Consider the following 21,187-nt stretch of genomic DNA (forward strand, 5'->3'; position numbering starts at 1 on the left):
TGATGCAAAATAGTCGATGATATCCTTGTCTGATATCTGCTCCTCCTAATACGTTCTCTACTCAACTTGGTCTGGAAAGGTAGGATTTATTGTCAGTCCTCAATATATGTGAAACAAAATTCGGGGAAAAAAACAAGAAATCAAATGCTGAGTCTTAAACTCAGTTGACAGCCACAGAATAAAAATGTTTTTTTCAGATAAGGGTTTCACAAATATTTGTAATACATTTATCTAATTCTGCGGCAAAGACACAATTTCACTATAGCAAAACATTTCCCGCACCCAAAAGCCGTCCTGTGCGGCCGCACATAATGCCCATGCCAGAAACTGCCACCCTATACTGAATATTTACATTTAATACTATGACGTCTTTTGTCATTTATAGTACATGTCATAGACTGTCGGCAGTAGCAGCAAAAATTGCCATTAAATTTGTCATACTTTTCCCCATTTTTTTGAACAGGTGTAATTCAATCATCATGATTCGATTCATTGGCTTCTATTTGAATTGGGGGCCCTATTTTAACGCAATAATCCAACCATTGAAAAGTCCTCAACCTCATGAACTTCTTAAGGCTTTTTGGTCTTCCCCTGCATGGAACACTGACTTCTTTCCTTAAAATAAAAAAAAAAAAATAATAAAAAAAAAGATGCTTGTTAATCTGTGACTTCAATCTGAGGACAAAACACTGCTGCCTTTATGCATGGTAGGACACAACATTCTGTTGAATAACGTGACACCTGAGGCAAACTATTGGCTTGATATAAAAGCTCCATGGGTTCAGATCATGACTAAACACGCTGTACTCGTTAAAGATGTTGCGCGCAGAAGAATGTTCGGCGAAAATATTGGAGGAGCAGTGAGTTTGCAGTCTGCCCAGAAGCCACATGGCATGCAGGACACTGAAGTAGTTCACACACGGCAAGATAATGAAGCTCGATTATCGCCTCTCTTCTTTTGAAGGAAGAAGAAAATTATTTTTTTATTAATTTTTTTACGACTAACGTCCGTTTTATTCTCATTTATGAGGGCTCGACTTCTGTCCTCAAACTGCATAGATTGGGACAGAGTCTACGGTATGAACAGAATTTGAGACAACAAAATCAGCCTTTGCTAAATGGTTAGCATGAGCGCGCTAGCGATTACTATTTTAGGTATTGAAAAAAAAAAGAAAGAAAAGAAAATACGCCCACTACCATTAGCTCACTCATAAGTCTTTTTCGATGTACATTACACATCTAATAGAGTCTTAAAAATGACTTACAGACACTCCTGTGTCATTTTTGCCAACGTTTATCAGTGGCCCAACGATGCGTCCGTCTGTAAAATGAAACATTGGTTCCGGCGGCGCAAACATGGTTTCGGGTGGAATATCTTTTTCCCCCCCCCCACTCTTTTATTTATTTATTTATTTATTTATTTGGGTCCCGGCGGAGCTTCGAGGCAGACATTCTTTGTCAACCTTTTTTTGGAAGTCAACTTAGTCAAGTTATCCATCCATCCATTTTCTGAGCCGCTTCTCCTCACTAGGGTCGCGGGCGTGCTGGAGCCTATCCCAGCTGTCATCGGGCAGGAGGCGGGGTAGGGGGTTGGGGAGTCATTTGAGGCGCTTTAGTGAGCTGCAAAGTGTATAAGTCAAGTGCATTTGGTGGCGTACTGGTGCTCATCTTTGGTTGGTTGGTTGGTCGGGAGAAATGTGGCTATATTCCTTTAAATGACATTGACATCTTGTATTTGTTCCTTTCCTGAGTTGAATAGGAGGTGTCTAATGTGCATTGGAAGTAGATAGCTGTGGCTCACATTGCTATCGTTGCACTGTTGATGCCGCAGCGACCTGTCAAGAGGCAGCAGACAGAGGATGGGTGGTCCGCGTGGCGTCCACTGTCCCCTCTCAGATTCCAATCAAGGTTTGCGTTCCAGGTGACTCGTCCTGTGGAAAGAAAGTGCGTGTGGCCTCGCTTAATCACTTTTGTGAGTCCCCGTAAAACGTCTGTTTGAAAGGGTTAGAATTACATTTAATGGTGAAGAAAAAGTTGTCATGATAGAGTGCTGGTTCAAATGACGACAGCATTCATTTTGTTGCAAGGTAGGAGTCTAAATTAATCATGGCCTTGGCAGTCGCGCATTTTTGCGGATGTTGCGACGGTGACATGGATTTTCTCTCTGCGCATCTGTTCCTCTTTGCATTCATACATGATTTATACAACCACAGTAACCCCATCTTCCGCTCGTTTGCCGTTCTCCGTCATTATATGGTCGGTCGGTCTTAATCGCATCACGTGGAAGCTATTCTTTTGAGTTTGTTTGTTTTTTTAAATGAACATGGCGTTCAAATGTCAGCACTGACAATGTGTACAAATGACAAACGTGTATGCACTGGGAATGTGTTCAACAAGGAGTCGAGTATTGACGCCCATTGTCTATTATTCAACCTTGTCTATGTGTTTGGTAAAACAGGATTTTTATTTTATTTTTTGGGGAGGGGGGGGGGATTTGGTGGCAGTGAGTGGGCCTTTTGTATTGATCAGATGTGAGGAGACACCATTGAAATAAAAAAAACATTTTAAAAATGCGCCTCAGGCATTTTTGGCTGTCCAAGCCACGATATGGTGCGACGACTCACTCATATAGACACACAGTGGGAAAGAACTACAAGATGATTCTGTCACATCTTTATCTTCTTTGTACTATTTAAGCAAATCGTGAAAGTAACTGATCCGCCCTTTATTTATTTATTTTTTTCATACTGTACTGTAATTGGCCATACAGTACATGCCACAAAAAGGTGGAAAGAGCTACGTTTGCCTAAATGAAGCTCCTCAACTCACTTCAACAATTCCTCGGCACCAAAATGCCACCGGATGGACAGATGGGTGGATCCATCTGTCTGTCTGTCTGTCTGTCTACATACAGATATAAAATACCTAAATGTAAACACAATGTTATCATGGTGTCTTCTGTGCTTTTTTTTTTTTTTTTTTTTTTTTTTACAGGCTAAATACACCATTAACGTCTGGGAACCTTTCTAACACAATGCCGCCCCCTGTCGGAAGATCCCCGCTTACGCTACTTAAAGGAAGTAATTTCTCAAATAATACTCATCCATGTTCCAGGTATGTAAGTGTACCCAAAATCGTTCACTATCATCTACTTTCGTCTATGCAGCAATGCATTCATTGCATGTAAATTTATAGCGTTTGGCCTTTTGTTTTCCTTTTTTTTGTGACACTCTTCCCAAACACCTGCACATTTTGATTGCTTTTACACTTATGAATTCAATTCAATTTAACGGACAATCGGCCGTAACAGACGACCCCGCCCCCCATTAGTCTGTTAAATCGAGGTTCCTCTGTACAGAGTTTTACATTTGCAGCGTGCAAGTGGTGGGACCCAGAGTTGTTTCTTTTTTTTTTTTAAGATAGTGTCTGCCCCCGACCTGAAGGTTTTAAGGCAACACCGACCATGAACTCTACGGCGGACATGCCAAAATGGCCCCTAATGGACCTCCTCAAAACTACCTGTCGAGCCTCTCTATTGGAAGGCGATGGCAAATGGACATCATGGAGAACGACCAAGTTTCCACCGCTTGGCTTTTGAAGGTGAGCACATAGACCCAACAGTGTAATCCAAGCCTTTGTTGACCTCTAAACACAGACATTAAATGGGATAAGATGCTGGTTGGATAATGACATAGTGTGACACCGCGCATACCAAGCAGCTGTATATACTATCAATATTATGGGTGCTAGATGTCAGACTGTGAATTGGAGTGCGTATGCATGCACGCGTGCGTGTACCACCCATCATCCGGCGGCATGCATCCATAAATATATCCTTTTATAAAGTCTTTCTTCCCGTTTCTACAGGTCAGTCGCCTGTGGCCGCTTCTGCCCGCTTGGTGGACGACTGCAAGAGGTAGGTGTGACTCTCGCCGCTGACGTTGTGACCGTCAATCACCCAGTGGCGCTGGGCAGAACTTTCATGTGAAAGCAGTGCGCTGTTAGGAAATTATTAATTTGTGCAATATTGTTCTGTTCGCCTTAAACACCTGCTGATTGGCGCTTGATCATGCGGGATTGAAAAAAATGCAGGCGTAGACACGCAGTCAGAATAATAATAATTGCCTAATTCTGCTCATTCCGACGTTTCTAATATTCTGACCCCACAGCCTTATAAACCTTTTTTGAAATAAAACTGACTGTCAACTGACTGCCAATCACAAATTCGACAAATTTTCTTTGTCTCAAAATATTGTATTTGTATTAGTTCAGAATCAAATCAATATATTTTATGCCATTGCTATAATGCAGCGATTCTCAAAGTGTTGTACGCGTGCCTCCTAGTGGTTTTTAACCCCGCAGATTCCATTTGTGAATTACAGTTCGTTTGTATTCAACTCCATTTGCCTTGCCAGCTCATTTGCAGATGAGCTAAAATCGAAAAGTGTGGCACATGAAAGAATCACTGCCTAATTGCAGTTCAGTTGTGTTGAACTTTTCAGTCTAATACATTTTCATCTACTTTGGGTACGATTTCATTTGACCTTTATGTGCAATTCGTTTGAATGAATCATTGTTTGAGTCGGTTTTTTTGTTTGTTTGTTTTTCCTATATTGATGCACATTCTCAAACTGTTACAGTGGCTTACAATAATATTAATTATATTTTGAAGGACTAAAACCTCTGCTTTGTGTTTGAGGCCCAGTACGCTATTGTATTTTAATGTTAATCATGATGGTGGAACTTGAAGAGTTAAGTATTATTTTATTTTTTTTAGGTGGTACTTGGTGTAAAAAAATTGACAACCACTACATTGTGTGTACAGTGTGTACTCTTACAATGCATAGTCATGATAACACACGCGTGGAAGAATGTGCACCTTTTTAGGTATAAACTTCAATGTCACACATTTATAGACAGTCAACACGCACACACACAGGCGCCACTCATACTTACGCCGAATGTCAATCCAATATTAATCTTCCGCCCCTTTTTTCATCTGTGTTTTGAGAATAAATATTTCTGTTTTCAAATACAACTTCAGCGTTCCAGTCCGGTGTTGCATCCACTGAATGCACTGCGACCTCTTTACAACACATCATTAACACCACCACATCACAAACAATCATTTTCTCAGCTAAAGAAAAAAAGATATTTGAATTTACATTATTGTAGCCAATGTCAATGACAAACAATTGAATGGGTTTTTTTTATGACGCAATGACACATTTATATAGAAATGTGTTTATGAAGATGGGCAATAAGTACTCAACGATGACTTAACCTCAGTGGGACTCATTTAAATGTCAGATTTCAATTTCCACAATTATAGCCACATACACACGCGCCATCCCCGTCACAAATTGTCAAGTGAGGGACACGCACACTCCCAGCACGTGACACATATTGACAGTCCAAACATGCCCTGGATGAGCTTCCACTGGCCCAAAGCCTGATGCGAGTATGTTTAACTTTTAGACACAGGGTCTTCATGCAGACCACACGCAGAGCAATGGCTAACAAAAAAAAAAAATGAAAACTATGCAAATGAATGGAAAAGCAAGTTCATCTCCGTCCATGTCCTTGTATGGGGTGTGATGTATTTCTCATGCTCAGAGGAAGATGATGAAGGACCACAACGAGCAGAGCTACTGGCAGGAGACAGGGCGATGGGCGGCCTACGAGGAGAGCTTCGACCCCGAGTCCGGCGTCTGGGCGTCCTCGCACGTCTCGTACCTCACCTTCAAGAGCCTGGTGCAGCTTCGACGCTTCATGAACGCAGGTCATCCATTGGTACCAAATAGACGCTCAAACCAAGAGTTATTGTCTTTTTTTTTTTTTTTTTTTTTTTTTTTTTTTTGGTGCATACCTACATATGGGGACCATAGCGCCAGGAAAACAAACTTACTAGACCAATTACTCCTCCCTACTTTGGCTTTGGCGGATGTGGAATCTTGCGCTCCACCTTGGTCCTATCTAGCCCAATCCCAAATTATGTCTCGGACGGCCCCTCATAGTCAATTTTGCCAATTTAGCAATTTGATCGCGAGCTCCTTTCCTGTTCGCAGCCTTGTTAGTGTAAGCAGTGCACATCAGCTAGCGGCGGTGGATATATATTGTATTCAATTTAATTTGGTTAAGTTCCTTTCTATTAAACAGGTCATGAATATTTAGGTTCCCGTGGCATTTAGGGGTACACATGTTTAATAGGCGTTAGGATTATGAACATTTTGAAAATTTCTCCCCTGTCAGGTGTTTCTGGACCTAGAAATTTGAGGTTCCCCTACGAGTATCTTAAAACTGTGCACCTAAATGTGACGTAAGGATGCATAGTGGTCATCAACAAGTACAAAGCACCCACGTGTCTCTGCATCCAGGTGTGACGCTTTTTGACTGTGTGGAGAAGACCTGGGCCGCCATCGCAGAGAGGTTGGTCGCTGAGATGCTCAAACAGAAGCAGATCAGACCAGCAGACCAGGAGGGCGTCATGAAGTGTTTGCTCCACAACCGCAGGTAGACACCAAAACAGGATCAGGAATTGATCCCCTTAATGTCAGACTAATACATGTACCGCCGCTAATTTTATATCTCATCCTGGGTAATTTCATCCCTTCTCATCATGCATGTAGACTCTTTAAAAAAAAAAAATCTGTTCAATTTCTGACTATGGGACTAATAAAGGTTTATTTACTATTGGTGTATCTCATCTCATTTGATCATACTCATTATCTCCTCATCCCGCCACCGAAGCACCATTGTAAATTTCCTCACAGGAAGTAATCAAATGTTACCTTATCTGTGTCTTATCTCATTTCATGTTATCTCATCACATCCGATCTCATGAAGTCTCCAAAACATCAATGTCAACTTCTTTACAGCGGGAATAATCAAGGTCTTCTGTTACTCTCATCTTGTGTTATTTCATCGCTTCTCCTCCTGCAGACATTGTAAAGTTCCATATTATGGGATACCACCCATAGATTTACCTGACTAACACTGATATCCTTTCACCTTTCCTCATCAAACAGTAGCTGCACCAATGTTGTTGTGGATTAGACAACCCCCCGGTCCCCTCCCCCTGCCCCACCCCACCCGGGAACAGGTTCATTTTCTATTTCGTCCCTCCAGCCAAGAAGCTGATCCGGAGAGTCAAGCCCTGACCGATGGAGCGGACCTACGCAGGTTTTCGGTCAAGGAAAGGGTGAGGTCAATTCGCTGCTTATCTCATGACATGCAATACGTATGACTTGAAATGTAAAATTGACTTCTCACAGACCAGCAAATGAAAACACAATCGGACTGACTGTGATTTGAGCTTTTTGTTAATGAATGTTTCCGTTTTGTGTAGAAGGATGAATCTGACCGTGTGGAGGCCTCCATGGTGTTAGTAGGTACGAAAGTGTTACTTCAATGTCAGCACATTTTAAAGAGCGACAGTGAAACCCACGTATCGCGGTTCGGTGTTTTCAAATTCGCCTATTTTTTCTCAGGGGTTCACTGTACGTCGTTAGTGCAATCGTGAAAATAATATCTCGATGTTCGGTGCAGGAGCTTTGGACTTCCTGGAAAAGCCCGCAGTCGTGTTTGTGCGACTGAAAGAGGCGGTGGCGCTCGACTCGGCCTTGGAGGCTCTGGAGCCGTTACGCTTCGTCTTCGTACTGATCGGGCCGAGCAGCGCCGATACGGATTACCATGAGAGTGGGCGAGCCATGGCAGCGCTAATGGCTGACAAAGTGAGTCCGCCGACACTGTGCACCGTGTGAGAGGTGGAAGTATGTGCAAGTCATAAGTTAACACATTCACTGCCATTGACGGCTTTCGAAGTCAAATATCCATGTTAAATGGGAAGGCTGGCAGCGAATGAGTTAAGTGTCAAATCCTTATGTGAAATTCTTGGAAAGTGAATTTGTATTTCTATTCCTATCCACCAGGTGTTCAACCAGGCGGCGTCTCGGGCTAAAAGCCTGCGAAACTTGACTGAAGCTGTGGGCGACTTCATGGACTGCAGCATTGTCATCCCACCCACTGAGATCCAAAATGAAGCCACACTCAGTTCCATAATCAAGTTTCAGAAGAAGTTGCTGAAGGACAGAGTCCACTCATCTGAGCCCGTGCTGGACAGCAAACCTGGTCAGAGTAAGGCTGGATCTAGTACCACAGTTTTTCCCCAACCTTTATTGAGCCGCGGCACATGTTTGACGTAAAACAAAAAACTGTCATGGCAAACAAAAATATCACAAAGGATATACAACACAGTACTTGCAAATTTGATGATCCACTTGATGAAGTTTTGTTTCTTTAGTTTCCTTCTCTACGGCACTTCCGCCTGAAGACCCCCTGGCCCGCACGGGTCGACCATTCGGCGGGATGATTCGAGACATTAGAAAACGATACCAGTACTACAAGAGCGACATTACCGATGCTCTCAACGCTCAGGTCCTTGCTGCCATCATCTTCATCTACTTTGCGGCTCTCTCTCCTGCCATCACCTTTGGGGGCCTCCTAGGTCTGTATGCAATTTTGGTACGAACAGATTAGACGGTGGCGCTCAACTATCATATTTCCTCATTTAGCGGACAAAGTGGAGGATATGATGGGCGTCCCGGAGCTTCTCATTTCTACTAGCATCCAAGGGATTATCTTCTGCTTCGTTGCTGCCCAGCCTGTGCTTGTTATTGGATTCTCTGGGCCTCTGTTAGTGTTTGAGGAGGCCTTCTATGCTGTGAGTAAAAAAAAAAAAAAAAAAAAAGTAGCAGACATTCAGAACTTTCCATAAGCAGCTTCCCATCCATATGTAAATTCTTGAGTCATAGTTTCCACTTGAATGGTACCTTATTGGCTCGGCCGAGAATTAATGCTTTTCAGCTGGCACAAGAAGAGGCTAAAATAATTAAAAGGTACTATTTGTCGTGCTGTTTAAAAGAAAAGAACTTAACCAAAATACTAGTTTACAAAAGCACAGTCCGTGTTGCCAACTTAGCAATTTGGTCGCTACATTTAGCTCCTTTTCCGACCGTTCTAGCGATCATTTTAACTATGAGCGACTGCCATGTTTAATTCGAGCCAAGAAACAGACAACATGAATGGAACCATTTTCACGAAAATTGACAAACATGTCCGATTTTTTAATGGACCCAAAGCTAAGGCAGGAAGGAGTAAGTGGTTCAGTATGTTTGTTTTGTCTTGGTGTGTCGGTCCCCAATATATAGGAATAAAATTTTTAAAATGATATGACATCATTGATTGTAGATTACCAAAACCAAGATACAGATTGCGGACCCCTGGAAGACCAGGGACCCAGTTTGAGAACCACTCATTCCAAATGATGCTTTCATTGAGGCGTGGTTTGCCCACTTCCATATCTCAAAGTTGAAAACCAATCGAGCCGAGGCTGCGCAGCCGGAAAGCGGCATGAGAGTCTTCCTGGCGGCACTCGTGTCTTGTTGATACAGTTCTGCAAGTCCCAGGAGATCGAGTACATTGTCGGGCGAGTGTGGGTGGGCGTGTGGCTGGTGGTCATCGTGGTGATCATCGTGGCGTGCGAGGGAAGCTTCCTGGTGCGCTTCATTTCCCGCTTCACCCAGGAGATATTCTCCATCCTCATCTCCATCATCTTCATCTACGAAACCTTCGCCAAGCTCGCGAGGGTAATCATTCAGCCGTCGGTCGTCTTCGTTCGTGACTCCATTGTCTGGAATGTGGCGCAGTCCGTCAGAATACAATAACTCTCCCACCTCTCCAGATCTTCAAGGCTCATCCGCTGATTCTGAATTACGATCACCTGAATGCATCTCTCGAAAACCCCTGGCGCCCAAGGGTGGAACAGACGGTCATCTTGGACAACGTGACGGGCAACACGACCGTTCTCGTCAACACTTTAACGCCACCTTACCCTAACACGGCACTGCTCTCCATGTGCCTCATGCTCGGCTGTTTCTTCATAGCCTATTTCCTGCGCCAGTTCAAGAACGGCACCTTTCTGCCTGGAAAAGTCAGTAGCCCCTTTTTTGCTGTGTACAATAAACTACGTTGTGTTGATTAAAGTCGTCGTATTTGTATTGCTCCGATAGGTCAGACGTTTGTTGGGTGACTTTGGTGTTCCAATTGCCATTTTCCTCATGATTGTCGTGGACTACATCATTGGGGACACCTACACTCAGGTTGGCGTGGCTCTTATCGTATTCGCGGTGATCTCGGCGTGCATCAACACAACTTTTTACAGACCGCGCACGAGTACAAGTACTTACATTTGAGTACTCGCCGATATCATGGAGCAATACTTGATAATGCCATTACGTCTTGCAATTGCGATGAAAAAGTTTTATTTTACACAGAACCGTGAGAAGGGCTATTTTTGTTTCTACTGCAACTGAATGGTTGAATGGAAATGGGAAAAAGGAAAACAATTCAATTGTATCTGTAGAAACTGGTGGTCCCTAAAGGTCTGATGGTGTCAAATCCAGCCAAAAGAGGCTGGCTCATCAACCCGTTTGGAGAGCACACACCTTTCCCTGTGTGGATGATGTTTGCATGCTGCATTCCGGCCTTGCTCGTCTTCATCCTCATCTTCTTGGAGTCTCAAATCACAACGTAGGTCGTATTCCATCTCACTAGAAAAAGGTTCTTTTAGATGCTGTTAAACATTGTTCATTTGATCTTGAATGGAAATGATCCTGTCTCCCCCCCAGCTTGATCGTGAGCAAACCCGAGAGGAAGATGGCCAAAGGCTCCGGCTTCCACTTTGACCTTCTGATTTTGGTGGGCATGGGCGGGATCAGCGCCATCTTCGGCGCGCCGTGGCTCAGCGCTGCCACGGTGCGCTCCGTCACTCACGCCAATGCGCTCACCGTCATGAGCAAAGGAACCAAACCTGTGATCGAGAAAGTCCTGGAGCAGAGGGTCAGCGGCATCGTTGTGGCGCTGTTGGTTGGTAAGTGCTGGTGGCTTCTGTCACTTTCTGCCACCCGGAATTACCCTGGTGCGAAAGCTCGACTGTGTGTTTGTTTCAAGGTCTGTCCATTCTGATGGAGCCCATCCTGAAGTTAATCCCCATGGCGGCCTTGTTCGGGATCTTCCTCTACATGGGCGTCACGTCACTAAACGGCATCCAGCTGTGGGATCGTATGCTGCTGCTTCTCATCCCCAAGAAATACCATCCGAACGAGCCTTACGCCACCAAAGTAAGAGTCGCCCGTTGCCGTGACAAGCGCAGCTTTGCGGAAACTGGTGGGATTTGGGGTCGGGTCCTAACGTTGCACTTTGGTGGCAGGTGAGCACCGGAAAAATGCACTTGTTCACTGCCATCCAGATCGTGTGCCTCGCACTTCTGTGGATCATCAAATCCAGTCCAGCGTCCCTCGCACTTCCATTCATCCTCATCCTCACTATTCCATTACGCATGGTCATGACCGGGCGGCTCTTCACTGAGTTGGAGATGAAGTGTGTAAGTGGCTTTTCATTATATTGCAACCCATGTATGTGAATGTTAAACACCTCCTTTACATCTTCTTTTACATAACATTTTATTGTATTTATTTTTTATTTTTTTTAAGTTGGATGCTGACGACGCTAAAGTGACATTCGAGGAGGAGCCGGGACAAGATGTGTACTGGGAAACTCAGATGCCTTTGTAGGCATAGAGAAAGGGCACTCTTTAAAAAAACAAAAAAAAACAAAAATAAAATAAAACAACATTTTTGAAATGTTTAATTATGGCTCAAATTCAAGTTTGCAAACATTTGTATTTCCATTGAAAATTGAGTAGACTATTTCTGACTCTTAAATTTTATTTTGATATGACAAATCAAATTTGTCTTTTAAAAAAATGCAATTGAGCTATTCCTTGCTATTGGTGCCTTTTCTATCCCCATGAAAATACTTTTGTTTAAAGTAAATAAAATGCCAATTATGAAAACATTGTCATTATTTGTTGTCTTCCTTCTCACATGAACACAAAATAATGCCTTTGAAATATTTTTTTTTTTTCAATAAAAATTAGTTTTCTGTTTTTTGACCCAGATGTCCCCAAGGTCAATTTTCAGTTTCGGAGACATATTTGCAATTTAAATGTAAATAAATAGAAACACACTTTCATTGTATGTTATATTTAAGGTATCTCCAAAACATAGATCAATGGAAGCATTGGTTTTCATTATTATTATTTTTTTAATATAATTTATTGAGTGTCCACAATATCCCTTTCCACCCTGATAGACTGTGGTAGTTTTGACCTCTAAAGAAAGAAAAATCAATCCACATTCTGCATTTGACATCACTCTTTTGGAGGGAAATTAAAGGATCTGAGTGTAAAATTTCTGGCTTCCTTTTGTGTGTGTGGAAATTCCATATTTTGAAAATTACGATGAAAGTAAACTACATTTTTTTTTTTTAATCACAAATGTGTTCACACTTTTTGGGCTGAACAGATAGCTGAAATTTGCTGAGTCACAAAGCAATGGCTAATTTGAATGGGGAAAAAGATTGTGTGGATGTTAAATCGATGACATAATTATCAGTTTTAGGTGCATGAGCTCTACTTATACAAGTTCCTGAAAGCTTAAACATGTCATTTATCTGATATAATGTAAAAAAATAAAATAAAATAAAAAATCTCTGCAACGCTATCACATGAAAAGTCCCCAATCGCCAAGAACGACCCAAGTTTATCTTGGCACTGAATGCAATACTAAAGATAAAAAGAGAACATTTATGTAACAAAATGAGGGACATTTCTTTAAAAAAATCATTAACAATACATTAAAAGTTAATGTCCACACAAGGTGTTCTGTTCGATTTATTTTTCTGATGTGAGCAAAATCGAAACGCGTGGACTCCCGTGTGATGTACACACAAGCGAACGCTAGAAGGCGCTATGACCGAGTAGCCGTGACGTCCCGATGACACACAAAGAAGACAATCACTCGTGATTGGTTGCTTTAACAGGAAGACTACGCCCACTCGATGATGACTTGCTGCTCCACGTTTCGTAGTCAAAAAGGCTCCCGAATCTGTTGTTGTTGTTGTCTTGTTTAATGCGCCGTTTTCATGTTTTTAAATAATGTTTACAGGCTCTGCGACGGGTTAAAAACTCTAAATTGTAATTTAATAACAGGAAAACACACTGTGTTTGCCAACTTTCCACTTGCACGTAAAAGCAAACTACGAAGACGACTGAAGCCAAAATGGACACCGGTAGGTACTGCAATACTTCAAAACAAGTCAAACTTTGCCCGTAGTTGAGATGTCTTTCTGTTCCCTTTTTTGATGAAGAATGGACAAACGAGAACATTTTGAAGCTTCTGAATGCGATGAAAACGAACATCACGGGGCGTGACCGAATAAGAACGTGCTACGATGGAGTCAAAACGCTCGACTGGGAGAAGGTGGCATTTCCTCCCTTTTCACCCAAAGATTGCCTACAAAGGTGGAAAATTGTGTCGTATAAAGTGAGTCAAATTTGTGTATTATTATTATTATTGTGCAACCCCCTCAGTTAGTTTGCCATATTAGCTATTGCAAATGTTTATTTGTTAACAGATGGTAAACACGATTTGGTGTTTAAGCCAGCGTTTCCCAACCTTTATTGAGCAAGACACACATTTTTACATAAATATAAAAAATATCATAGATTATTGTAGTGTTTTAAGTGGCAGTATTAACTCATATTTTATGTATCATAGCTGGAGGGTGGAATCACCTGACCTCCAAGATGACAACTTTTCAAGAAATAAAAAAAAAAAAACCAAAAAAAAAAAACAGCAGTTTGCTTGGGTTTCCAAGCACCGCTTTGTTCAAGTTGGTATTATACCTAATATTGCAGTCATATACTGTTGCACTCTCAGTTGCTGTCAATTTTTTTTTATTAATTTCCGATGCATTTTTTCCATTAAAGACACAGTTTATAAAGTACTAACTTGCATGTTGTTGTTTTTTTCCCCAGATACGCAAGATTCGAACCCTCACAGAGCTTGTTGATGAAGCTGCAGACAAATTTTCGGATTCACCCAAATACGTAAAACTCACTTTCCACATTTGGGGATCTATCATGTGTCATTAGTCAAATGTTACACATTTGGGTCATCCTTGTGTTTGGCTTCAATTGCAGCTAAGAGCGGAGATTTGAACATAAATGTAGACAGACAATGTCTTGTAAATAGACGCACGTGAGTAATTGTGATCTATCTGTCTTTTAGCAAGATGCCCAACGCCCAAAGAAACCCAGTCTTCCTCCAATCATCTTTTACCAGGAGAACAGATACAAATATCAAGAGCAGCACCCAGAGTTAAATCGCCAGAAGCTTTTCTCATTAGTCATGGACAAGTACGGTGCCCTGACAGACGAAGAGAAGGTACGTTTCATTTTTAATTTCTCCTGTTGTGAACGGAACATCGCTGATTACTTCTTCATTGATCGCAGGACCTGTATAGGAAGAAGTACCAGTGTGCACTTGCAGAATACAAAAGGTTAAGGTAATAAAATGAACATTTAATCAAATTATGTTCTGCCTTTGTTTAAAAAAAAAAAGGAAAAAAAAGTGATGGGACTCGTTTGTGTTGCAGGCCTGTGTCTGAAAGTACAGCGGATGGTGATCAGGTAGGGGTGTAACGATACGTTTTAGCAATGATTCGATTCGTGGTTGCCGATTCCATTCAAGGACGATATTGGTTTATTCAGAATAATACGAGCTCGGAGTCTTTATCGGTAAAAATGCTTATAAAAGGCACACACACATTCTGTGGTGTCTCAGTCCAACCACTAGGGGCACTGCACAGAGGAATGATAGGATACGAGGAAGAAAAAGAGACGAAGAAGGTGGTGTTGTTGAGCTAACTGCTGTGTGCTAGCTGAAAAATAAAGCTAGGTAAAAGGAATTACAAGCGTGTTTCTTGGTAATACAACACGTACATACCGCCAAATAAAGTCTGCCAGGCGTAAATCCAATGTTTTATTTCCTAGTATCGATTCAATCGTTTGATTACCTTTTAAAATGATTGAAATCAATATATTTTCGGCTAAGGCTAACTTGGCGAGCACAGATTGATCCAGTTGGATCGTAGGTAAATAAATCCATACATTGATGTCATGAACGAATCGTTACACTCCTATGATATGAGCAGGGCATGCAAGAGAAGAGGAAGTGCTGTTCCAAGGAGACGCCCAAAGTATGAAAACGTCACATCTGTCCATTTGGACGCTTGCGTATTGTTTTCCCACTTGGGTCGCAACATTTTTATCTTGAAAATATGCATTTCTTTCTAGGCTGAAAGTGAACTGAGTTCGGACGAATCTACAGAGGAACACCGGCCTCGAAAGCCGCTCTCGTAAGACGCACACTTTTTTTTACTTTTTTTATAACCCCCCCGTCTTTCGTATTGCTCCCCATTCTTCTCAGCTTTGTCCATGTTGTGTGCATGCGTTTGTGTGTGTGTAGGAGCGGTTACGCCCTATTCCTCAAAGAGCTGCGGTTGCCCATGGACAGTGCCCTCAAAAGACACTGGTTGCTCTTTGCCGCCGAATGCTGGCGCAAGTTGAACGACGAGGAGAAGGGCCGCCTCAATGAACGCTGTATGAAGGTACATCAACAAACAAACATTTTGTCTGTGGACAGCTCACCCACTTCAGCGCTGTCGTGATATTTACCTCTCCCAGATGAAGAGCGATTACGCCGAGAAGAAGAGGAGCTATCTGTTGGTGAGTCATTTTCTTCACGCTAAGGCCAAGCTTGTCTATGAATTTGCTATCTTGTGCAGTTTGAAGCAAACCTTCATTATGGGTTTTTACAGATGACTTACTGTAACAATTAAACTTCAACTGCGTATATATTCATGCTAAAAAAAAGTTTTATTGCAGAAACGGAAAGAACGCAGAACCGATTTTTACAAAAGCAAGGACAGCAGACCCTCAGTGAGTGTTGGCCCAGGACGTTAGGAACTTTATACTGTCGTTCTTTTGTCATATTAGTTTGTCGCTTGTCTCCCCAGGATTCCGAGGATGAAGACGTTGAGGTCAGCAGCGCTGAAGAAGAGGAACAGTATTTGGATTCCAATGAGGTCGGGATAGTAAAACATGGTTTCATATTTTATTGTCCTTTCCACTGCGGTCCATTAAAACATTCAGTGTTAATCCACAGGAGGATGACGAGGATGACGAGGGTGAAATCTTCTTTGATATGTTTTGATGGACTTTGCTCTCATTTGACGTGAAACAACATGGAGAACCTGCACAGTAATGCTGTATAATAGCGTTTCTTGTTTAAAAAAATAAATAAATAAAAAATAAAAAACTTATAAATTACCAGCAATGACAATGTAATTATTCAGGTCGTAATTAATTACATCTTGCAGACTTTGTGTGTCTTTTTTTTTTTTGTGTGCAATACAAATATTGTATTTTGTTAATAAACATGGTAGAAGACTTGAACGTTGAAATGTTTATTAAATGAATATGTGTTGATACAATGTAAAATGAATACTTTGTGTTTTTTATTAAAAAAATTTTAGGCCATGTTGGCTGCTATTCTCCACATTACAAAAATTCAGTTTTACCAGAATCCCGCATATCCCCCCCGCCCCCTCCCCCCAAAAAAAACTTTCACGACACATTCAACAAAACTGTTCCACATCATTCCCGTTCCAATTCAAACTGTTCAATTTATTCTGAACATAGTGAGAAATGTTTTCCACATTCCAAGAATTGCCATCTTCCACAAATTTTAGTTTTCACAGTAAAATTCTCCAATTTTATCTAAATCCTACATTCGAGAGATGTACATGTACTTCCACATTTAATGGCTGATTTAAACCATTCCAACTTTAGAGTATTTTCCACATCCTAGGAATTTCAACATCACCCAAATTCCACACTTCAGTAAAATTCCCAAATCACGATACATTCTGATATTTGACATAATTCCCTTCTTCAACATTTCTTGACTGATTTAAACCATTTCAAGGTCAAACTATTTGCCACGTTCCAAAAATGTCAACATCCCCCAAATTTCACTTTTCTCAGAAAAATCCCCGAATTTCCACCGTACAATTTCCCATATTCAAAAGATTTTACACAATCATCTCCAACATTTCTTGACCAATTCAAAACATTCCAACTTCCATATATTTCCACGTTCTTCAAATTCTCAAGTTTCCCAATAAAATTCCTGCGTTTAACTGATTTATTTATGTATTTATTTTTTAACACAATTCCCGCCACCTTTTCCATTTCTTGTTCAACTTCAAAGTACTAAACTTATTGGAGGCATTTGGAGGACAATTTCCAAAATACCCACATTTTAAAAGTAAAATTCCCACATAAAGACACATTTGACATGATTCACTCGTCCATTCTACATTTCGCCACTATTTCCAGCATTTCAAACGCAATTTGTACAGAAATAGTCTCGTTATTTAAAGGTGACTTCCCGAGTGACGCACTGAGATGCGCGACACAAGTTGAGGAGCGAAGGCGTCGCGCTGCGATCGATTGCTTCTGTCTGATCTCGGATCTAAAGATGGATGCCTGCCGCAGTAGGTAAATAAAACGCAATTAGGACATTTCCGCGGTTGCGAAGCGCGTCGCGCTAACCGGTTCCGCGTTTGAATCGATGGCGAGATGCTTCGAAACGAGCGTCGGCGTGTCTTTCCGCGATATGTCGCGCGACGAGCAGCAGCCGCAATGCAGCGGCTTTGACTTGAGCTTTTCGGGCGACTGCAAATTATCGACAAGCGAAAACCGTTCAAGGGAGATAACCGCGAACACTCTTGAGTCACATTCGTCCCGTTAACCCCGGTGAATGTTACGTTTGAGGCTCTGCGCGTCCCGTTCGCCCGATGAACTAGTAAGCCGCCTTGTTGTATCCTTTTCATCTGCAATCCCTCTACTGCTTTTCTTTTGTTTTGTCGGATGACCGTTCGATCCAGTCGATGCACCAAAGTCAACCTAACGCTGTTTGTGTTCATCCTCAGTTTATAAACGTGGGAAGTGGGGATACAAACAAAGAGAGAGGAAGAGGAAGAGGAAGCCTTGGTGGTGATCCAAGGAGCTTTGGTGAGTATCTCGCAGCAGGAGCTTTCCGTGCATGTGATTGCGACATCACTCACCCTCCTGCGAAAATCTGCCCCAGGCCGGCTGAGCTGCAGCATGACCACAGCAGCGAGGGCTCATCGGGGACTTCTGGCAAATGAAAATGGAGGCGGTTCCGATGTCCGGCCTGGACAACAGCAAGCTGGAGGTGCGGCAAAAGTTGCCTAACGATGCACGCGAAGGCGTGAGCGAGTCTCACGGCGACGCTTGGTTTCCCGCCGCTTGCAGGGCCTCGCTCAGGACATCCTGTCTGACCTGGTGGAGGACGCGTGCCTGGGCCTTTGCTTCGAGGCGCACCGGGCTGTGAAGCAGGGCTATTTCCTCCTGGATGACACGGACCAAGAAAGCTTGCGGGACTTTGGTCAGAATTTGGGCATAGATTCTCCGTCGTCAAGAATCTGCACAAGTTGAACGGATGCAACCGGACTCTTCTTGGGCGTCGGAGGCGTTCCGCATTTGAATCAAAAGAGTTCTGCACCTCACGTGCTCTTTATTGTATTGTGTGTCGGTATTATTCGCTAATGCTAATTTGCTTAGTCGTTATTCGATTGCTCGTTTAATTGATAAGCTAATCAGTAGAATACTCTGTTGTACAAATATTCTATTGCTACAGCCCGAAAACCAGCAGTGCCGTCTTTCCGGAATTTGAACATTGTTGTCCTGAAAAGAATGTAACTTCTTTTTTTGAGATGCAGCTCTGGACCCGGAGAGGCTGCCCTCCTATGTTGCGCCATACGTTTGCGGAGTGGTTGCTTAGGTCTCTCCAACGTCGAGCTCACTGCACTACTCGCTATACATTTTGTAGCGGCCCGTCTAGAACGTCCACCAGAGACATAAATTGGGGTTGGGGGGTTCCACACCTTAAATGTAGAACTGAAGAAGCCTTTTGACTTCAAGGTCAAATGTCCTCAACAACCAAGAACAGTCCAGTTGCCGCCCTTCAACTTTCACAGATTTGGTGAGAATGTTTCTTCTTAATCCATTTAAATTTACCAACTGCTCTTTCCTCTGTGTCCAAATGTGAAGAAATTGTGGACCAGCCGGGCTTGGATGTGTTCGGCCAGGTGTACAACCAGTGGAAAAACAAAGAGTGCGTTTGTCCCAACTGCAGCCGAAGCATCGCCGCATCGCGCTTCGCTCCGCACCTGGAGAAGTGCCTCGGCATGGGACGCAACAGCAGCCGCATCGCCAACCGCAGGTAAGGCGGCGAGCGCAAGACAAAACAGCTGTGCGGAAAGAAGGGATGAGCAAAAGTAAGCATTTATGAAAGGGGGAATATAGTGGGAAATGCATTCAAATGGTGCCAGTGGACAGGAAAGATCATTTTGTGTGTGTGTGTGTGTCCTGGGCATTTTTCCAGAATAGTCACGGGTAACAACACCAACAACAAATCAGAGAGCGACCAAGAAGACAACGATGACGTCAATGATAACGACTGGTCTTACGGCGCAGAAAAGCGAGGTGCTGCTTCTCTCCATTTCTTTGGTTGCCACGTTGTGTTCGTTGCTCCAAATAAATGTTCTTTTTATTTCCCCCTTTTACAGCCAAGAAAAGAAAATCTGATAAGGTACCGGACTTTTTACATCACCAATGTGTATTTCGATGATGTCGAGCTCACATTGATGTTTTAAATACGATATTCAGTCCCATCAAAAGAGAGCAGATTCCATGTTTTTTTTCTCCCTTTTTTTTTTTTTCTATTAATGCGAGCATGACCCCAATTGTGCAACTTTAAAGAAAAAAAAAATCAGAATTGTGTCACTTGAACCGTGCCATATAAATCCACAAAAAATATGCAAAATATCGAGTTTTGTGTCACTTTCCCCCCCTCTTCAGAATCCAAATTCGCCAAGAAGATCCAAATCCTTCAAGCATAAGAGCAGTAAGTTGAAATCAGTCCTTGACATTCTTATACTGAAGTAAAATGTCACAGAATGTATAACCATGTTCATACCGTCCAAATCAGAGATTTCCCAAAAATTGTGCCATTGTAAAGAGTGTTCATTTTTATTGACACTATCACAGAGAGATGGATTTAATAATAAAGTGAAGCCTCCTTCAACACGGGGGGGGGGAAATGTCCCAGACCCACCCACGAAAAGTGAAAATCTGCGATTATAGAGACCATATAAAAAATAAATAAATTCATACTTTTACTCTCACACGCTTAAAACACATTTAAATGTATTAAAACATACAGAAATTAGTTTTAAAAAAACATTTAAAAGTGCTACTTGGCGCCTGTTCTCACGCAGTCGCTGTCAAGAATTGGAAGACTATCGTATAAAATCACTTGAAGGAGAGAAAAAAAAAAAAAAAAGATTCTCAGTCACACAGTTCTCCAAATAAGAGGCACGGCGTGCTTGCTTCAAGCTGTTCGTCACTCACAACAGTCCGCTAGTTCGACTGATGATACAGATGATCCGAAACGCTGTAGACGGCCTAACGGAAATTAGCATAGATTTGCATCAAATGATTAAAAAATAATAATAATAATTTCCCCCTCCCACAGGCATGATGGGTCCTCGACGTCGCATGGACAACCAGGAAAGCCCGCGCATGTTGATGAAAGACGAAGCGTTCCCTCAATAACGACACGCGCTATAGCTAACCCAGGACAACCGGCAGTACTTCTTCGTTCCGGGTGAAAAGTATTGCCGTTATGGATGGCTCGCACGGTGACGACCTCAGACCTCCCACTTTATACTTGACGCTTTTTGTTTGTTTGTTTGTTTTTTTTATTTCCAAAAATCATCCTACAGACACTGGCTTTTTAGTCCTCTCTTTGCTGGAATCTCTCACAGTAACAATGAATCATTGGACATGATTTCACTGCATATATCGTTCAGAGCGTTGAATTACTCCGTGAGCGCACTCGTATTTCAGTTTTTCACATTTTCTTCTGGAAGAACACAAGATCTAAGGGTCACATTATGTTTCAGACAATCACTAGAAATGGTTTTGTCATCCGTTTTCACACTCGTAGTCATGCTCAAGTTTGTGTTTGCATGTGTGCGGCTCACTGAACATCGAGCGAACGTCTAATTGTACAAGCAATTGCTGCAGAAAGCAGATGTTTTTTTTTCTTTTTTCTTTTTTTTGGGGGGG

General features: G+C 42.2%; 3 protein-coding genes and 1 long non-coding RNA gene across 8 annotated transcripts in view; all 4 read left to right on the forward strand.

Annotated features, from left to right (window-relative positions):
• Positions 1–3,102, forward strand: part of LOC133417597 (uncharacterized) — a 34,193-nt gene extending 31,091 nt beyond the window's left edge. Inside the window, exon 3 of the long non-coding RNA XR_009770370.1 lies at positions 2,995–3,102. This is a non-coding gene — a long non-coding RNA (uncharacterized LOC133417597). The remainder of the gene's footprint in view (positions 1–2,994) is intronic.
• A 664-nt stretch (positions 3,103–3,766) lies between these two features.
• slc4a1b (solute carrier family 4 member 1b (Diego blood group)) lies at positions 3,767–11,914 on the forward strand. Of its 3 annotated transcripts, none has more exons than XM_061706551.1 (17): positions 3,767–3,916; positions 5,617–5,782; positions 6,378–6,513; positions 7,129–7,201; positions 7,349–7,391; positions 7,549–7,733; positions 7,932–8,136; positions 8,303–8,506; positions 8,574–8,722; positions 9,453–9,647; positions 9,743–9,991; positions 10,071–10,160; positions 10,424–10,590; positions 10,689–10,930; positions 11,011–11,180; positions 11,270–11,443; positions 11,553–11,914. In XM_061706551.1, exons 2-17 carry the CDS (start codon positions 5,623–5,625, stop codon positions 11,631–11,633), a joined length of 2,523 nt encoding a protein of 840 aa, XP_061562535.1. In that variant the 5' UTR covers positions 3,767–3,916; positions 5,617–5,622; the 3' UTR covers positions 11,634–11,914. The 3 variants fall into 3 exon arrangements, with proteins under 3 accessions (XP_061562535.1, XP_061562537.1, XP_061562536.1); XM_061706553.1 differs by having other exon boundaries at positions 11,309–11,443; XM_061706552.1 differs by having other exon boundaries at positions 7,932–8,130.
• Positions 11,915–12,964: 1,050 nt separating this feature from the next.
• LOC133417949 (upstream-binding factor 1-like protein 1) lies at positions 12,965–16,365 on the forward strand. The gene is made up of 13 exons (XM_061706206.1): positions 12,965–13,191; positions 13,270–13,445; positions 13,940–14,011; positions 14,193–14,348; positions 14,417–14,469; positions 14,560–14,593; positions 15,118–15,162; positions 15,260–15,321; positions 15,432–15,573; positions 15,650–15,691; positions 15,851–15,904; positions 15,982–16,050; positions 16,131–16,365. Exons 1-13 carry the CDS (start codon positions 13,182–13,184, stop codon positions 16,176–16,178), a joined length of 963 nt encoding a protein of 320 aa, XP_061562190.1. The 5' UTR covers positions 12,965–13,181; the 3' UTR covers positions 16,179–16,365.
• Positions 16,366–17,487: 1,122 nt separating this feature from the next.
• atxn7l3b (ataxin 7 like 3b) lies at positions 17,488–21,187 on the forward strand. Of its 3 annotated transcripts, none has more exons than XM_061706354.1 (9): positions 17,488–17,527; positions 17,962–18,043; positions 18,120–18,227; positions 18,308–18,440; positions 19,106–19,277; positions 19,440–19,540; positions 19,624–19,646; positions 19,916–19,961; positions 20,592–21,187. In XM_061706354.1, the coding sequence occupies exons 3-9, from the start codon at positions 18,177–18,179 to the stop codon at positions 20,669–20,671; spliced, it is 606 nt and encodes a 201-aa protein (XP_061562338.1). In that variant the 5' UTR covers positions 17,488–17,527; positions 17,962–18,043; positions 18,120–18,176; the 3' UTR covers positions 20,672–21,187. The 3 variants fall into 3 exon arrangements, with proteins under 3 accessions (XP_061562338.1, XP_061562337.1, XP_061562339.1); XM_061706353.1 differs by lacking the exon at positions 17,488–17,527 and adding an exon at positions 17,569–17,834; XM_061706355.1 differs by lacking the exons at positions 17,488–17,527; positions 19,916–19,961 and adding an exon at positions 17,569–17,834 and having other exon boundaries at positions 20,592–20,681.

The sequence above is a fragment of the Phycodurus eques genome, chromosome 19, assembly GCF_024500275.1.
Source record: "Phycodurus eques isolate BA_2022a chromosome 19, UOR_Pequ_1.1, whole genome shotgun sequence".
In the NCBI taxonomy this organism is placed as follows: Eukaryota; Metazoa; Chordata; class Actinopteri; order Syngnathiformes; family Syngnathidae; genus Phycodurus; species Phycodurus eques.